The sequence below is a fragment of the Panthera pardus genome, unplaced genomic scaffold (assembly GCF_024362965.1).
Source record: "Panthera pardus isolate Hobbes unplaced genomic scaffold, ASM2436296v1 HiC_scaffold_25, whole genome shotgun sequence".
In the NCBI taxonomy this organism is placed as follows: domain Eukaryota; kingdom Metazoa; phylum Chordata; class Mammalia; order Carnivora; family Felidae; genus Panthera; species Panthera pardus.
This window is the reverse complement of record NW_026526821.1, coordinates 90,353,298-90,369,944: the sequence shown is the minus strand read 5'-3', so window position 1 is coordinate 90,369,944 and position 16,647 is coordinate 90,353,298. Positions and strand designations below refer to the sequence as shown.

The following is a 16,647-nucleotide window of genomic DNA, read 5'->3' as shown; positions in this document are numbered from 1 at the left end:
GAGAACGCAGCCTCTGTTTGATCTGCTCTTAATTTTCACAGTGCTAGACGGAACACGTACTCCCTACAGAAACTTAGAACATAAAGAATGAAATCTAACACAATGACCTGGAATCTTACCATGCAGGTAGAAACAGTGAATATGTTGTTGGGTTACCTGATAAACTCTTAAAGATAGATACATGCTGGCATGAAAAGTAAGGCATGTCTATTTAAAAATATTTCAGCAGGAAAATCCTAGAAGCAAACACACTGGAGTCCTATGTTCTCATCTTCTGATGATGAAGGTATTTTTTGTGGGTTTCTATACTATAGAGATTATCTTTTTCTTAAAAACATTTTTGTTAGTCTTACCACCAGTTTTTTCCCACATCATTGAAATTTCTTCCAAAAACATTCATTGCTGATACCCGGCAGTGAATGGCTCAGAACTTATTAACTATTTCCCAACTGTTGAACAATTGGGTTAGTTTCTAATGTTTTCATTATAATAAGCAATGTTTCATTAAGAAACATGTAAATATTTTTCTGCACGTTTGGTAATTCCCTTTGGTAAATTGATGTAAATGGAGTAGCCTTTGAAAACCCGGTGCATTGACACTGAGAAACATAATGTGAAAAGACAAAGGAATCAGAAAAACTGGGGAGAGGGAATTGGTATAAGCTTCCAGTGACAGGGTAAGTGAGTACTCAGGATGGAATGAACATCATGATGGCAACAGCAAGCACTGCCATAGGGTATATTAGAAAGTTAAGAGTAGATCCTAAGAGTTCTCATCACAAGGAAAACAAACCACTTTTATTCTTTTTCTTTTTTTGTATCTGTAGGAGATGACAGATGTAAACTTATTTGTGGTGATCATTTCACAACATATGTAAGTCAAATCACTGTGCTGTACACCTTAAACTTATACAGTGTGCATGTTAATATCTCAATAAAACTGGAAAGGAACAGAAAAGTGAAAAGCAACACTGTACCCTTAACACTGGACAAATGGTGACACATGTTGGGAAATACTGGATTAGGTAAGGGTTTTTATTGCACGACATCCTAAAACTTTCACTGTACTGGTGCACATGAATTTAACTCAGAGGGGAGGAGGAGGAAGCATTTACAAAACTCAGCTGAGCAACAGGAGGGTTGCTATTCCGGGGATCCTGTGGGAAATGCTGGCCTTTCTTCCCTACTGGACCAACCTCCCTACACCTGTGACATTTCCCACCTACATGCCCTCCTCCACACTGCCAGGCCTGCCTGCCTTTCTTCCCCATCAACTCATGCTTTGGACTTGGAAGATGATCCAAGTATTTTTCATGCCTTCCAGGTATGTGCTCGGGTAATATCACACTGCGCATCCTCAGGGCCTCAGAACCCCATCAGTACCACGTTCCAAACAGCAGCTCATGCCTTCCTGAGCTTGCTTACATCACAGTTTGTTTGTAAGCACCTCAAGTAGGAATCATGCCCTTTGTACCCTGGCCACTCTGTCTACCACATACTGACCAGTTGTAAACACGCATGTGAGCTTCTAGAAGACCAATGGAGACAGAGGAACAACTGCTTAGACAACAGTATTCTAACATCTAATATGCTGATAATCAATGCAGAATAAGCCCAAGCATGACCTACTCAGCTCTCCTACATTCTCAACACACCATGTCTGGGATATGTGAGAGCACCAGCTCTTTGCCCACCTGCTTCATTCCTGCGTGGCAAGTTGAAAGGGAATGAAAAGCAAAGCTAAGACTAGAGAAGCACCAGAGCATCTAAACAACAGAAGATTAATGAAAATGCCCCAAGCCCAAAACAGGCCTCAGGGACAGGTGAGCATCACTGAAAACATGGCTTTGGGTATCGGGAAACCAGAATTCAAATCTTGTCTTGGCTATTCCCAAGCCTTCTGATCTGAAGCAAAATACTTGGCATCTCTATAGATTTTGTTTTCCTTTCTGCAAAATGAGCATATGAACACCTATCTTACACAGTTGCTGTGAGCGTTAAGTAAGATAATGCACATAGGCAGCCTAGCACAGTGCCTGGCAGATAGTACTTTAAAAATGTTCGTTGCTAATATTTGGTTAGCATCATCATCATCCCTAAGATTCTTACCTACTTTACCTCTACCAGTTCCAACTGAATCATTCCCATCAACAGGCCCCTCATCATAACTGCTTACTCATGCCCTTCTTTTCCTCCTCTCAGCTCAACTTTCTGCCCCACTCCAAACTCTGGCTGGTGGAGAGTCCATAAAGCCCACAGGCAAGCCCTCTGGGAAGGTGGTTACCTCATCCAGGCTGTTCTGCTGGCAGGGGAAGGAGAAGGTGAAACCCAGAGGCAGGGACACGCCCTTCATGCCCATGTACTCAAGGAAGTCGGCGATGCACTGGACGATGTGGTCAAAGAGCTGCAGGGAGAAGACAGGCTCTGAGGGAGGGGCTCTGGCCAGGGCAGGCTGCCCCCAGCAGCTCCTCTCAGGAGAAATGCAAGCTCAGGCACTAACATGAGTGAAGACAAGGCCAGGGCCCTGGCCCACCTAGCCTTCCCTGGGACCATGGCTGAGCAGAGAAAGCACTGTCCTCCAGGGTGAGAAGTGAATGTCTGCTGGGGTCCCCTCCCAGAAGCCACCTTGACTCACCTCATCCCCTGTGCCATGCATGACCTCCTGTGGGATAGAGTAGATCTTGTTGTGCATCTCCACTCCGCGCCTCTTCCCATTCCTCACACGCACCAGCAGGACCCGGAAATTGGTACCCCCAAGGTCCAAGGCCAGGAAGTCACCTTTCTCTGCAAAATAAACCCGGGAAGATGATGCACTGGGGCACAGCAGAGGGTGACAGTCTAAAGCACTTTCCCCTAATGGGGAGCTCTCCTGGCAGCCCCTCAACACCCTCAGGGATGATGGACTGTGTGCTCCACCTAACAGGAAAGAAAAGTAAGACCCCTGAGGGCCAGAGCCATGCTGTCTCCTTAGCAGTTCTCAGATGAGTTCAGGTGGGTCCCAGAGGTCACAATGAGCTCTGCAGGAAACCAGAAATTGTGATACAGTATACTCAAAAATATCTAAACTTGTCATTTGTGCTAAATCAAAGGCCACCTTATGTTAGCTTCTAGAATAGAGTAAAAAATAGCAGAGTTCAACTCTTTAAAGGAAATTGAAGGGAAATCTTTTCACATGAGAAAACCCTCCTTTGTTGGGCAATCATAAGGTGCTACGTGCCTCAAACATACTCCTCACGCAGCCCTCAGGCAGCCATGAGAAAGAGGCACTGCATTTCCCTCTGATGGAGGAGGGAGACCTGGCTGACCTAGGCTGAGTCACTCGCTCAGGCCCACAGAGCCAGAAGAGGGTAGAGCAGGGACCAAGGTCCAGTCTTGGCCCAACTGCTATGCTGGCTTACTCAACGTCAGTTCTCTCCGAATTGGGAAAAGATCTCCATTTCTTAATTTGTAAGACCTAAACCACAGGTCAGCAATCTTTTTCTACAAAGGGTTGGGCGGTAAACATTTCAGGTCTTGTGAGCCACAGTCCCTGCTGCAACCACACAACTTTGTCATGGTGGTGCAGAGCAGCCATAAATAATATGTGGACAAATGGGCATGGCTGTGTATTAGGAAAACTTTATTTAAAAAAATAGGCAGTGGGCCAGATGTAGCTCATGGGCGTTAGTTTGCCAACCCCTGACCTAGGATTTATAAGAACTGGCCCTGGAACCAAAAACTCCTGGGTTTGAATCCCAGCTCTGCCATTTTCTAGCTGTGTGAACTTGGGCAGGTTTCTTAATTTTTCAGTGTCTCAGTTTTGTGCCAAGCATATTAGTTTGTTAACAAAATTAATTACTAATTGCTGTTAACCGTTAAAAATTAAGTTTATATGTGTAAAGCGCTTACAGAAGTGTCTGACACATAGTAAGCATTCAGTAAGTGTTTATCATTATTACTATTCAGTTTGTAGCAGGGGAATGCCTTGCCTGAGCTTACTGAACACTAGGATTGCCTAGTGCTAGAGCTGAAGAAACATGTTCTGGTCCAAATATCCAACGCCATGGCTAAGGGAGTCCTCCTGGGCATCAACACCATGAAACAGGCCCAGCACCGCGAGCTGAGAGGCAGCCTGCCGCATACCTGTGCCATCAGGGGTGGCACACACGTAGGTGGGCAGCATCTTGACGGGGGCAATGGCGTGGGTCTCCTTGCTCAGACCTCGCTCCATTTCTACCTTCATCCTCTTCTTAACCTCCAGCAGCTGCTCACGGTTCAGCTTCAGAGACTCCAGGGTATTCTGGCGGGCTCTGTGTTGGTCAGCCAGCCGGTAGGCCACTGCCGTCACCATGGCTGCCCCCTTGCCACTGCCATCCTCGGAACGCAGGAAACGGACGTCGCAGTCGGGCACCAGGCGCCGAACCGTCTTGTGAAGACGCTTGGCGAAACTGCAGTCACCAAGACAGGGTAAGACATGGGTGTCCGCGGTTAGGATCAATGGTGCAAAGGGCTCACCGCCTCAGCTCAAAGGCCTGATCATCCTCTCCCCACTCTCCCAAGTCAGGGTCATCACCGTGTTAATTAAAGCTCAGCTATGCAACTGTGTGGCTGGGTGAAGGGAAGGACTGTTGTAGGAAGTCACTACCCACTGCACACAATCACAGTAAGTAATGTAGTAAGACCCTGTATCTCAGGCTGAACCCTTCCGAATCAGAATCTGCCTCTTAACAAGATCCTCAGGTGATTCATGTGCACTAGACTAGAAAACCAGGGAATGCTAGGCCTGAGACCTTCTGCATCAACCATTCAGTTAATGAAGGCCCGTTGACCTGGCGCTCCTATTAGATAAAAATGATTAGATAATGAGTAAGTACAATAGAGAGATGGCCAGGTCCCAACTGCAATTTGAATATCTTGGACCCAAGGGATCCAAACATGGAGGGAAAGGCAGGATGAATTCAATACCCAGATCAGCCAGAGAGGCTGAACTAGGGTGTCCCCTGGCAGAAGACACAGTACCCGCAGAGCCCACCCAGAATCATGAGAGAGTCAAAGAAACAAGTACAGAGAAACCCTAACTCCTAAACAGGAGGGTGGCAGAAAGAGCACTCCCCCTCCCCCGCCCCCCACCGCCAGCCAGGGGGGCCCTGGATAGAGCTGCAGTCATCAAGAGCCTTCAGAGATGGCTTGAACCCCTGCCAGGGACACACCTTCCTGATCCTCACATGCCCAGCTGGGAGCTAATTCTACAGAGCTTCTCAACTCCGCGTCCCTCCCCACTGTGCCAGAATGCAAACCAGAGTTGGCTGGGCAGTCACTAGGGTCTCTCTCAGGCCTGTCAGTGGTCTCCAAGTGCTCTGGGGGCCCTGTCACTATGGGTCCCAGCACGCTGACTCACTGAGGGTGCTTCTTGTAGACAGAACCATCAACCCCAATGGTGGAGCGCAGCCTCTCCTCGCCCTTGTTCTCCTTGATGCGCCGCAGCACGGCTGCCAGGGTGGCTGCACACAGGCTGGCTGAGCGTGTGGACACGATCTGGCACACCCGGTGAGTGGCCACACAGTCCTCCTGCGTCGGGTCAATGCCCAGCCGCACTAGCACCTCACGGGCCTTCCGGATGCCGTCCTTCTCCCTAGGAAACAGAAGGACAGTGTGTGGGCATGTGTCCAACCCACTGTGGCCAGGGGGAGGGGGTATGTCAGCTGACAAGGAAACCGTTCAGCTCCAGCCAATACCATCTCCCAGTGAGGGTAGAGAAAGTGGAAAACACAACAGAGCCAACATGAGGCTCATCTCACACACACACACGTACACACACACACACACACACACACACACACACACACACCACACATACTGCTCAAGTGCCCCTTTTTCCCACTGAGAAAAAGTAATATTTTTTATGGGTATATGATGTAAGGACAAGGCCTTGCTCTCATGGCTTCACACATCAAGGGGTGTGTGTGTGTGTGTGTGTGTGTGTGTGTGTGTGTGAGTGCATGCTGTGTTTGCTTATCTAGGGGTAGACGGAACAGTGTCCCGCGGTGGAGCCCACCCCATTTTCTCTCTGTGAAGCACTCAGCTCATTGCCTTTCACGAGGGAGCAGGCACTGCTCTAATCTATGCGAGAGACTGTGCTAGAGTCTGCTGCAGTGAGCAGCACTCTCCTCAGGGAAACTAAGTGCCTCACCAGTATACATCCTTCCATCCCCTCAGGGCTTAACAAGCAGGCACAATCCGCTCAAGAGTTTCCATCTGAAGGTATAGGAAACTGTTTCACTGCTCCCTTTAGCACCCAAATCCCCACCTCTCCATCATTTGGTCCCTGAAACTACAGGGCCAGCTCAAGCAACAAGTGGAAGTCTCTAGAACAGGAAAGTAGACCCAACTCTTTGGATACTGTTAACTGAAAAAACAAAAATCAGGCCACCCTCACTCCCACCCATGTCGCTCTGGGAAATGCAGGCCTCAGATCTACCTATTGGAACTAAATGGGTAAATTTTAAAGCCATGCAGGGCTCTAAACAGGGACCTCTCCTTCTGTTATGAAGAAGGTGTCAAGAGAGAGCCTTTTTGGAGAATCACCAACAGAGAAATAAATGTCAGAGCTTCTGAAGGGAAAGAAAGTAGATGCATATGAGTCATCAGGGGGCTCCCTGGGAGCCTCCAGCATTCAGCCCGGACCGACCCCCACCCATGCAACACCATGAGCCACTTAGGTAGTGCACAAGAGTGGAGACTATCTGGAAAGTGAAGTCAAGCTATAGGCCCGCCATGGCCCATGTTGAGCAAGGCCCTCCTGCTGTCCAAATCTGAAGGGTCAAGGGTCAGTGCCCCTTCCTCATTCCCCAACAGCCTATCCACTCTTCTGGGGATCCAGTGAACAGAGAGAGAAGGACCAGGAAGCTTACCCTTCAATATCTGAAACGTCTTTGGTCTCAAAGTGGCCAGTGGCGAGGAGCCCTGGGCTGAGCTTCCCCCCAAAAAGCAGCTCCTCCTTGGCCATCTTCACCAGGATAAGTCTCACCAGTTCACCCATATACATCCCACTGATCATCTTCTCAAATCTGCAGGGAGATACAGACCAAACAATAAGTACATGTAAGCAGAGGCACAATGACATGTTAACTTGATGGCACTGCTAGAAGTAAGATGTGCAGACAGGTGACAGCTCAGGGGAGGCTGCAGGATCTGGGACATCTGGGCCATCTCTATAGGCCAGGGGGGCCTTGAACTATGGAGGAAAAAGGCCTTTAGCAGCCAAACTAAACATCCAGGGGATGTGCGACATATTCTGGGACAGACTGAATTTTAGATAAAGTAAGTTACATGCAGTAAAAGTGACTTTACATTTTTTTTTTTCTCTAGCCAGGAAACACTTTTCTAAGATGAAACTTTACATAGAACCTCAATATTTATATACAAGAGGAAAAAAAGGTCAATAGATTAAATCAGGGGTGCAGGCCCAGCAACTCAACATCTCATACTGTCCTCCTTTTGCAAGATCATTTGTGGATTTCTGGAAAACAACCCACAACCCCAGGGGTGGGGTGATGGGCAGGTTGAGCCAGATTAGGAGCTTTAAATGTCAGATGGTCTGGGAATCTGGGAGTGGGACATTTTGGAAGTTTCTGAGCAGGGAGGGGACCAGATAAATGCATGTTTTAGAAAGGCAGAGGCCCGCCCCCAAGCAATCGGCTAACATTTTTTCAACACTAGGTGATGCTGTTTTCTTTAGAAGCCAGTCTTTCCAGCTCAAATTGTGTCAGAGAAACTGAAGCTTCACCATTCTTTGTGGCAAAGAAGGCCCTTCCTTGGCATCTAATGATCCGGAGCCCAGAGAGGTGGCCCCCAGGGCCAGCGGACACTAACTAAGCTGGGCTCTAGTGAGGAAACCCAGAGCAAGAGTGTGGAAGGGACTCTGAAGTCACCTGGTACAACCCACAAGAGAGGGAGCCCGGCCCTCAGGAAGTGACTGGCTGAAGACCCAGGACAAGGTACTACAGCAGAACTGGATCTAAGTGCAGAGCTCACAACATTGTTTGAGCAGAGGGTTCAAGCACCAGCACAGGCACACTGCCTGGGGAGGCAGCCTGGCTCTAACACTAAGGACCTCGTGTGTCTGTCTGCCTCGACACCTTTTCCAAAATAGCTAGGAGACAGAGATATGGGAGGGGTCCAGTGGGGCTCCGAAGTGTGAGTGATTTATAAAAGCTTTCACTCCAGCTTTTTAAAAACACTTTGTTTCAGTCAACATTTAGAAAAATATTTGTTTAGGGGTGCCAGGGTGGCTCAGTCGGTTAAACACCCGACTTCAGCTCCGGTCATGATCTCACGATTTGTGGGTTTGAACCCCAGGTCGGCTCTGTGCTGACAGCTCGGACCCTGGAGCCTGCTTCGGATTCTGTGTCTCCCTCTCTCTCTGCCCCTCCCTCACTTGTGCGTGCACACGCACTCTCTCTCTCAAAAATAAATAAACTTTAAAAAAAAAAAGAAAAAGATTTGTTTAGAAACACATAAAGAGTGAGAAAAGTTCCTACTGGAGCCCAATAATGACCTCAGGGCTACCTTAGCTGACATTCTGGTATCTTAGCCCAACCTTTGATTTGTCTAAGTCTGAGCCAGTGGTGTGCTCCCAAGGCCGGACTGGCAATTCTGTCTTCTGACACTTTAAAGGGCATATGGCTCCTCAGAATGGCTTGGGTGTGCCTTGTTCTTAGAGGCAGACATTGAATAAATGACTTTTGGGTCCATAAATTTTCACCAGCCATGGCAGTCACAGCCAGTGTGTGCCTATGAAAATTGCAAGTAAGTGGACTCATGCTTGGATACATGGGAGAAGCTTATGAGTTAAATAAACCACACTTTGAAGAAGTAAGGACTCTCCCTGTAAAGAAAAAGGGTCCCCGTTGCCGAGCTGGCTTATAGAATTGGGCTTTCCTCCCCAAGCAGAGATCTATGCCAGCGGCTTTCCTGCAATAGTCATAGCAACATAGCATAGACCAGAGGGGGCCTGAATTGCTCAAAACATTTTGTAATTGCCTTCGGAGTTTACAGCAATCCCTGTTTCAAGATTGCTAATAGGGGACATTGGGCCAATGTTGGTGTAATAATGAGAGTGAAATATTTCGTAACAGTCAAAAGAAACTAAAAATCAAGTCTAGCCAGGCTGGAGAGTATAACACTCAGGGTGCAAAATGTTGGAGGCCCTCCTGGTCCTGTCCACCCAAGAATGCCTGCTGGGCCACAGGTCTAGGAAGCGGCCAAGGAGTCTCCTTAGCTGGCTTTTCCACAGGCCTTGGGTTTGCCTAGAGCTGGGACCGGAGACCCTAGGTCTCCATGGGGCCCAGCTCAGCCCGCAGGCAACTCTATCATATGTCTGAGTTCAGAGCCTCAGCCAGTATTGAGGAGACGACCGTCTGGCCTCTTACTCTGGGCAATGGCAGAGGTGGAAGCTACGACAACAGCATTCAGAGACCCTCCCCCTGGCCACCTCAACATGACTTTTCTTCTGTGACTCACAGACTGTTTCTATGGACAACTTACAAATTTAAGGTGGCAGAAAGAAGAGCAGGGCCAACACTTAGAAAAGGACCTTCTAAAATGAAAGCTCTAAAGGATGTAGACAAATTATTACCTACACTCTGGTTTGTCTGCTTGTTTTATCTGTTTTAGAGCCCTCTCAGCAATTTATAGTCACAATGCTTGTGATGAGCACACCATTCCCATAACCAGTGGCTGCCCCGGCAACCTTTTGGGGATATAAGACTAAAGCAAAAGTGAGAACCACCCCCACCCCAGCCCTGGCCGGCTCCCACCTCAGCTCCTGGGCCCACACACCCCCCACAAGCCCGCCACACACAAGGGGTGCTGCTCACAGTTGCTTCCCAGGGTTCAGGGAGCCCATGTCGATCTCCTGATCAAACTCAGTGCGGAAGTCATCAAGTGTGCCGTCGTCCCCAAAGGCCCCCCACTCCATGTTGATACACATCCGCCCCTCGTCGCCCTCCACCATGTCAATGTGGCGCATCTCTTCCATGTAGCAGGCGTTGCTGCCCGTGCCTGGCCAAAACAAGGGACTGCTCAGCACCCACCTACACCAGCCTCTCTCCAGCCCCCAGCTCCCTCTTACTCCCCCATCTTGAGACCACCTAGGGTGGTTGGGATTCCCCAGTGCAGGCTCCTGGAGTATCCCAACATGGTCCAGTCCACAACCACCTCCAACCCACAAATCCTGGCTCAGCCCTCCAAAGTGACTGTACCATTCTCTTCTAATATGAATTACAAAGAGTCATGCAGGCCATGGAGCCCTCCTCCCTTTCCAGCCCCCACACCCATTGTTCACTCACCCACAATGAGACCAATCTCACAATTCTGGTCATCATAACCACAGGTCATCATGGTCCCAACTGTGTCATTCACCACGGCCACAATATCAATATCAAAGTCCTACAGGGATAAAAGCGGAGCTCTGACCTTCACCATCACAGAAAGGTTACAATTGTGAAGATGGAGATAAAGAGCAGCAAGGCACAGAGCTCAAGTGCATTAGGGCTGCCTCCTCACTGACCCTACTTGAAGCCAAAGAAGGTTGGAGCTGGGAATTGGGCTCAGATGCAGTCTGACAGCAGCAACTTACTCCCCACCCTGCATGTCCTCACCATGGAAGCCACCGCCCTGCAGTCTAGTTTACAGACACCACTGCACCCACAAGAGCCCACTTTGTCATTGTTGTCCCCTTCCCTTTCTCTTTCTTCTTTTCTCTCTCTCCCTCCCTCCCTCCCTCCTAACTTCTGTGACCAGGCCTTTATCTTGTTCTGTCTCTGCCCCATTCCATCCTAATGCCAACATCATCCCAACCTTCTTACTTGAAAATGATATTCAAGTCTTCTTCAGGTTAAAGACTGAAGGGTTTTTCCTGTACTGAGGCTAAGATTATTTATCCATCGTGATAATCTGAAGACCCAGAAGCATCTGATTATATGTAAGATTATCAGTGTGGCAATCATTTTGCAGTATATGGATGCCAAATCATTATGAGGCATGTCTTAAATTTAGCTGTATGTAAACTATATCTCAATAAAACTGGAAAAAAATTAAATCTTATTAGGTAAACCTAGCAGAGAAGGAAGAGGAAACCTCTCCTTAAGAACCACAAAAAGGTTCTCATGCTGATTTGGGAACAGACTAGGAAAGATTTCAGAGTGGACCCATAAGAATGTAAAGAGCCTCCAGACACCAAGCTCCTGCCTCCCCAACTCACCCCTCTCCTCTGGATGGCCTTCCGGATCAGAGTAACCACGTCTTTGCCTTCCACGCCACTGGACTTGAACCCCTTGGTCCAGGAGACTAGGAAACTCTGGAAAAGGACCAAGGAATGAACACTGACCACTCTACTCAAACAGCCATTAGTGAGTGGAGACCTCTGCCATGGAGCTAAGCTAAACTACAACCGTGCTTAAATATTTGTACTGCTTCCTGACTAGCCTAGGAAAAAGAAACTGGGGCCTCATCAAAGACCCAGAAAGAAGATTAAATGAATGATTCCTTCATGACCTACTGCCCCCAAGAACTGAAAAGAACAGGCTATAGAAATGCCAAAATAAGATACTCTCATCATTAATTCCCCAGGCATCTTTCTTCCAAGGATCTTTATTATGATACTCTCGATCAAAGGAGTTCCTAATTTCTCATTCCTGTTTCCCTACAAGGGATAAAGATAATGTATTTCATATTGTTCTTTGAGGGAAGAGTGATAAAGACCCTCCCCCTCCCACACTTCTGATACTTCACCATCCCCCCCAGACCTACATACACTCACCCAGAAGGACAGAACTCTTAATACTCAAACCTCATCCAAACAACCATCAGAGCCGCCTCTAAAACCACAGCAGCAACTGGCTCAAAGTTCATCCCAGACCTCCCAGCCCAATGAATGAAGCAACAAGGGTCTAAAGAACTCATCTTACCTCATCTAGCTTCGTTTGGACACAGGGGAATGAGAAAGTAAAACCCAAGGGGAGCTTCTTGTCTTTGATTTGTAGCTTGTCCATGAAGTTAGCCAGGCATTCAGCAATGTGGTCAAACAGCTAAGGGCACACAACACAAGAAGATGAGAAGGGAGGGAGAATAACATGGAGATTAAAAGCATACATACACATTGGGCTCGGCAAGGAACTAGCTGAATGTGTTCAAGATACGTATCCCTTCTAAAGTCTTAATTTGCTCACCTATAGAATGAGGGTGACAACTGTACCTGCCCTCAGAGTTACCACAGGGATTAAATGAGTCACACATATAAGGACTTCACAGCAGTTAGTGCTGATTAAATACTGTCTTCCACTCAAACTATTTATCCAAACCACTGTCAAAATAACCCTGTGAGGCAGGGGAAATCATAGCTAAAGCTAGTCAGAAAGTCATCACATACCCTGGGAACAGAACATCCTTTGGTGGCTCTGCCAGAACACTCCTTGTCATGGGTGCACAGCTGACTGTCTCAGAAAGGACAGCCCATCCCACTGCCAAGAAGTATTCTAGCATCCCTGTCTCTTGTGACTGGGGAGGGAGTGGGACATTCTCTGGTTGGCATTCATAGAATGAACTTAACAAAATAATAATAATAATAATAACAACAATAACCCATATTTTTCTTCCATTCTAGAAAAGTAATTTCCTAGGAACATTTCAAAGAAGCATCTTTGTTTTTTAACTTCAAAATGAAAAACCCAGTAAGTCCACGAAGAGCACTGAAGAATGTATAGGGTTTTATGGATGGACAGCCTCACAACTGTGACCATGCCAAGCAGGACCCACAGCTTCTAAGAAAAAGCTGTATTTACAATTATCCAGGCTTTCGCTCAGTCCCAAGGCCCATAGCCCCATAGCTTCCTTCTTGCCCACTCAGCATCCTCAAAGAGAGGCAGTGACTCCCTCCAGATGCTTAGAGGCTGAGGCCAGGGGCACTCTGGTACAAAAAGTAAGCAGAGGCCAAAGAGACTAAATAGGTGCCACGGGCCAGGCTGACCAGATGGCAAAATCTAAAAGCCAAGGGGGATGGATGAAAATATACCTTTTCCTTTCTAGACAGAAGCAAGGAAGATCCCACTAAACCAGAGGTTCCCAAAATGTGGTCCTAGACCAGCAACAACACCACCATCATACTATAAATGTAAATTCTGAAGCCCAAACCTAAACCTACTGAATCAAAAACTGCAGGGGTGAGGCCCTCCAGGTAATCCTGAAGCAGGTTTGAGAACCACTGCCCTAAACCCCAAAAAGTATTTGCATTTACAAAGGAATTAAGAGGTTGCAGGTGGCAGGGTAGGCTGAGAGGCCCACTGGCTCCCCAGATGTCTGGGGTATGCTCAGTGGGAGTGATCCAGGAAGACAAGGCCAACCCCATCTAGAAGGTGGCCAGCTCTAACAATGTCCTGCATTGATCCTGCCCCTCTGTCTAATCACATGCAAAATTAACCTCAGCTGATGCTGAAACTCTCAATCTCCAAACCGAAACATTCTCAAGAGCAAAAAGATTGGGCAATGACAAAGCTCTCTCATGAAGAGGATCACCAATGCACAAGTGCTAATTACCTTGAGCAGAAGCCAAGTATTTTAATATGACATAGGGTTTTTAGATAGATACTCAACAAGTTCTGATTTTCTGTTGGGAAGTTGATCAGAGACAAAATTTACAAATCACCAACTCCCAGCACCTTCTTCCTGGTACTCTAGTCATCAGAAATGAAGGGAGGGGGAGCTTTAGAAGGGGGGAAAAGCAAAATGGTTTCCCTCATCCAGCCCCGATCCACTGCTCCCTTTCCAACTGTGTTGCCAACAAGGAAAGGCAGTGAAGAGGCACTAAATTATATGCTGCCTGATACAGTAGCCACTAGCCACCTGTTATCTTAATCACTTAAAATGTTAAAAAATTTAATAGTTACTTCTTGAGTCACAACACTAGCCATATTTCAAGTGCTCAATGCCACTGGTAACTAGCTAGTGGCTGCGATATTGCACAGGGCAGATACAGAACAGTTGTACCATTGCAAAAAGTTCTACTAGACAGTACTTGGTTAAGCAAGAAAGAGCAGACCATCGGCTTCCTTAATTGGAAGACTATCTCCTTTTCTATTAGCTGATGATCTAAGGATAAGATACTGGGAGAAAGAGCTAATACCTTCCTGCCATAAAAAGTCTCAAAGGGCATCATTTCATAAGGTTAGAATGGTTTCCTTTTCCTTATTGGTCTGAGAATCTGTTCACTCCCCTTCCCATAAGATACACTTTAAAAATCTAAAGTGACCACTATTACAATTTGCAATTCACTGCTCTCAAGTGCAAGTTCATGTGCCTGAAGACAGATTTTATCCAGGAACCCGCCCTGTCCAGGTTCACAGATCCTCAGAAACCTTTGCAAGTTTAGGGTTTGGTGATTTGGTCTTGATTTTAATGAAACTTTATGTTTAAAATCCATTTGCTCTCCTCCCAATTAAAAGACTGATACCTACCATCCAAAAAAAAAAAAGGAAAAGGAAAATATTGGGAGGAAAAAAAGCACCAGCAATTCCACCACTAAAATATCCACTATAAATTTCATTCCAATCTTCTTACCAACTGGTTTCTGCTTTAGGCATATAGTATTCTTTCCCTTCCTTAGGGTGAAATAAACACCTATATTTTCTTCTAATTTTCTTAGGCTTCATTTTTATTTAGCACTTTTCCATTTATTCAAAACTTTTAAAATATCACAATAGCTTTATGTTTCTGCCCGGTGGATCTCAGATTTCTTATTTTTTTTCAAAAAAATTTTTTTTCAAAAAAAATTTTTTTTTTCAAATTTTTTTTTTTCAAATTTTTTCAAATGTTTAATAGACATTGTCTGTATGTCCTGGAGCTATGTGAGAGCTCAAATCTCAGTCTCAAGGACTTTGCCTCCCTAGTCCAACCCCAGCATTAAAACAAGGAAAGCAGATTTACCCTCAGAGCTGTACCCAGGGACAAATAAAGAGTCTAAAAGTATCTCCCCCACATGATCTACTTGTGGTCTGAAATTTCCTTCTGAGGAGGTGGCCCAGTGTGGTGAGAACCATACACTAGGCCCCACCTCTTCTAAACTCTAAGGCCTAAGAAAAGGTGACCACACTGGAAGGGCATCTTATTGGATTTCATTTCCTCCATTCACTCTTTTATTGCGTACACGCTGGGTAGAAAATACAACAGGAATAACCACCGCTCAAGCTGAGAGTGATCCCTATAGCAGTGCTATCATCCAAGAATGTCTTCAGTGATTGGACTGAGAGAAGCTGAAGAAGGAGCAGGAAGAACACCCCAAGGAAGGTTCTTGCAGAGCAGCTGAAAGGGGAGACCAGGTTCCCTGGACACCCAAGAGCAGAGAATAATGCTGGACCCGTGGCTGATACCCACCACCTGGCCAGATACTTCTGGTGTGGTGGCAGTGAGAGTCCCCTCTGTAGAAGGGATCCCCTGGGGGAACTCTTGGGAGGGACAGCCCCCAAAGGGCCTGCCCCACAAGATTTCTTGTCTGTAGGATCACCAGCCCCTCCAGGGGGCACCTCCTACTCTGGAATCAGGGCAGGTAGTCGGGATCTAGGACCACCATGTTGCCTAATTCCAGGAAGCACCACTCACATGGACCACATCGTGTGGCCTACCAAGTGGACGGAGCCCCCTAGAGTTGTGCAGATGCAGGTTCTAATGTCATCAATCGGGCTTTGTGTTGTGCCTCTGGCCCCAACCACCCCTATGATCTAAAGCCAAGTCATTCACTCAATCTTTTAAAACGCAATTCCACATCTATAAAGCAGATAACATGAACACTCGGCCTCACAGGGCCAGCATGAGGACAAAAGGAGAAAATGCATACAAAAAGCTTTTGCTCAGCCTGACACACAATGGGTCATCATGTGTCAGCTCCTCCTCCTCCTGACAGTCACTCATCCACTTCAACCCACTTATGACCTTCTGTGAGGGGTGGGTGTGTGACCTGGTGGTCCAGCTGTGCTGTAAGCCCCGGAGGGGAGAGGCCAGGACTTTAATTCCCAGCAAGCATTACTGCCCAATGCATAGTAGAAGCTCAATATATGTTTGGAGACTATCACAGTGGCAATTCCATCCTTGCTCCTTTTTTTCTGGCTGTTACTGAGAGGATTCTTTCTTGGATTTCACATTTCTTCTGCATTCACTCCTTTGATTGTTTAGATGCTCTAGAAGCCACAAAGATATGGGGATGACCAAGCAGGATTTGGGGCAATATGGAAGCACACGGTGTCCACTGCAGTGCCAGGTGGGACAGACACCCTAAAGCTAGATTTTGATGCTTTCTCAATAGGCTTCCATCCCTGTGTGCAAAACCTCTTCTGTTTTAGACAGTCAAGAAGAGAAAGAGCAAATAACCACAAAGGTAAAGGGCCAACTTCCATTTTCATGTGATGCTATGGTAGCAAGTATACACCAAAGAGGGCTGCAGAATGACCACAGTGGCAGGTGGCGGTGTCAAACCACAACTGTGTCTTCTGACTTGCTATTCAGCAGCACCACTGCCAATCACAGGCGTCCGGCAGCGTGGGCCCAGCGTCCTGACAGCAGACTTTCATCGGTAACCAGCCCACGCAAGCAGACCTCAAAAGACATGGCAAATCAAAACAC

General features: G+C 47.0%; 1 protein-coding gene across 2 annotated transcripts in view; it reads right to left on the bottom strand.

Moving 5' to 3' along the window:
* HK2 (hexokinase 2) overlaps positions 1-16,647 on the bottom strand; it is a 62,018-nt gene that overhangs the window by 9,729 nt on the left and 35,642 nt on the right. For both annotated transcript variants that reach the window (XM_019442834.2, XM_019442841.2), the window contains exons 4-12: positions 11,949-12,068; positions 11,243-11,338; positions 10,329-10,428; positions 9,858-10,041; positions 6,891-7,046; positions 5,378-5,611; positions 4,123-4,427; positions 2,636-2,784; positions 2,285-2,404 (exon numbers count right to left, since the gene is read on the bottom strand). In XM_019442834.2, the coding sequence (XP_019298379.2) occupies positions 2,285-2,404; positions 2,636-2,784; positions 4,123-4,427; positions 5,378-5,611; positions 6,891-7,046; positions 9,858-10,041; positions 10,329-10,428; positions 11,243-11,338; positions 11,949-12,068 (1,464 nt within the window). The remainder of the gene's footprint in view (positions 1-2,284; positions 2,405-2,635; positions 2,785-4,122; positions 4,428-5,377; positions 5,612-6,890; positions 7,047-9,857; positions 10,042-10,328; positions 10,429-11,242; positions 11,339-11,948; positions 12,069-16,647) is intronic.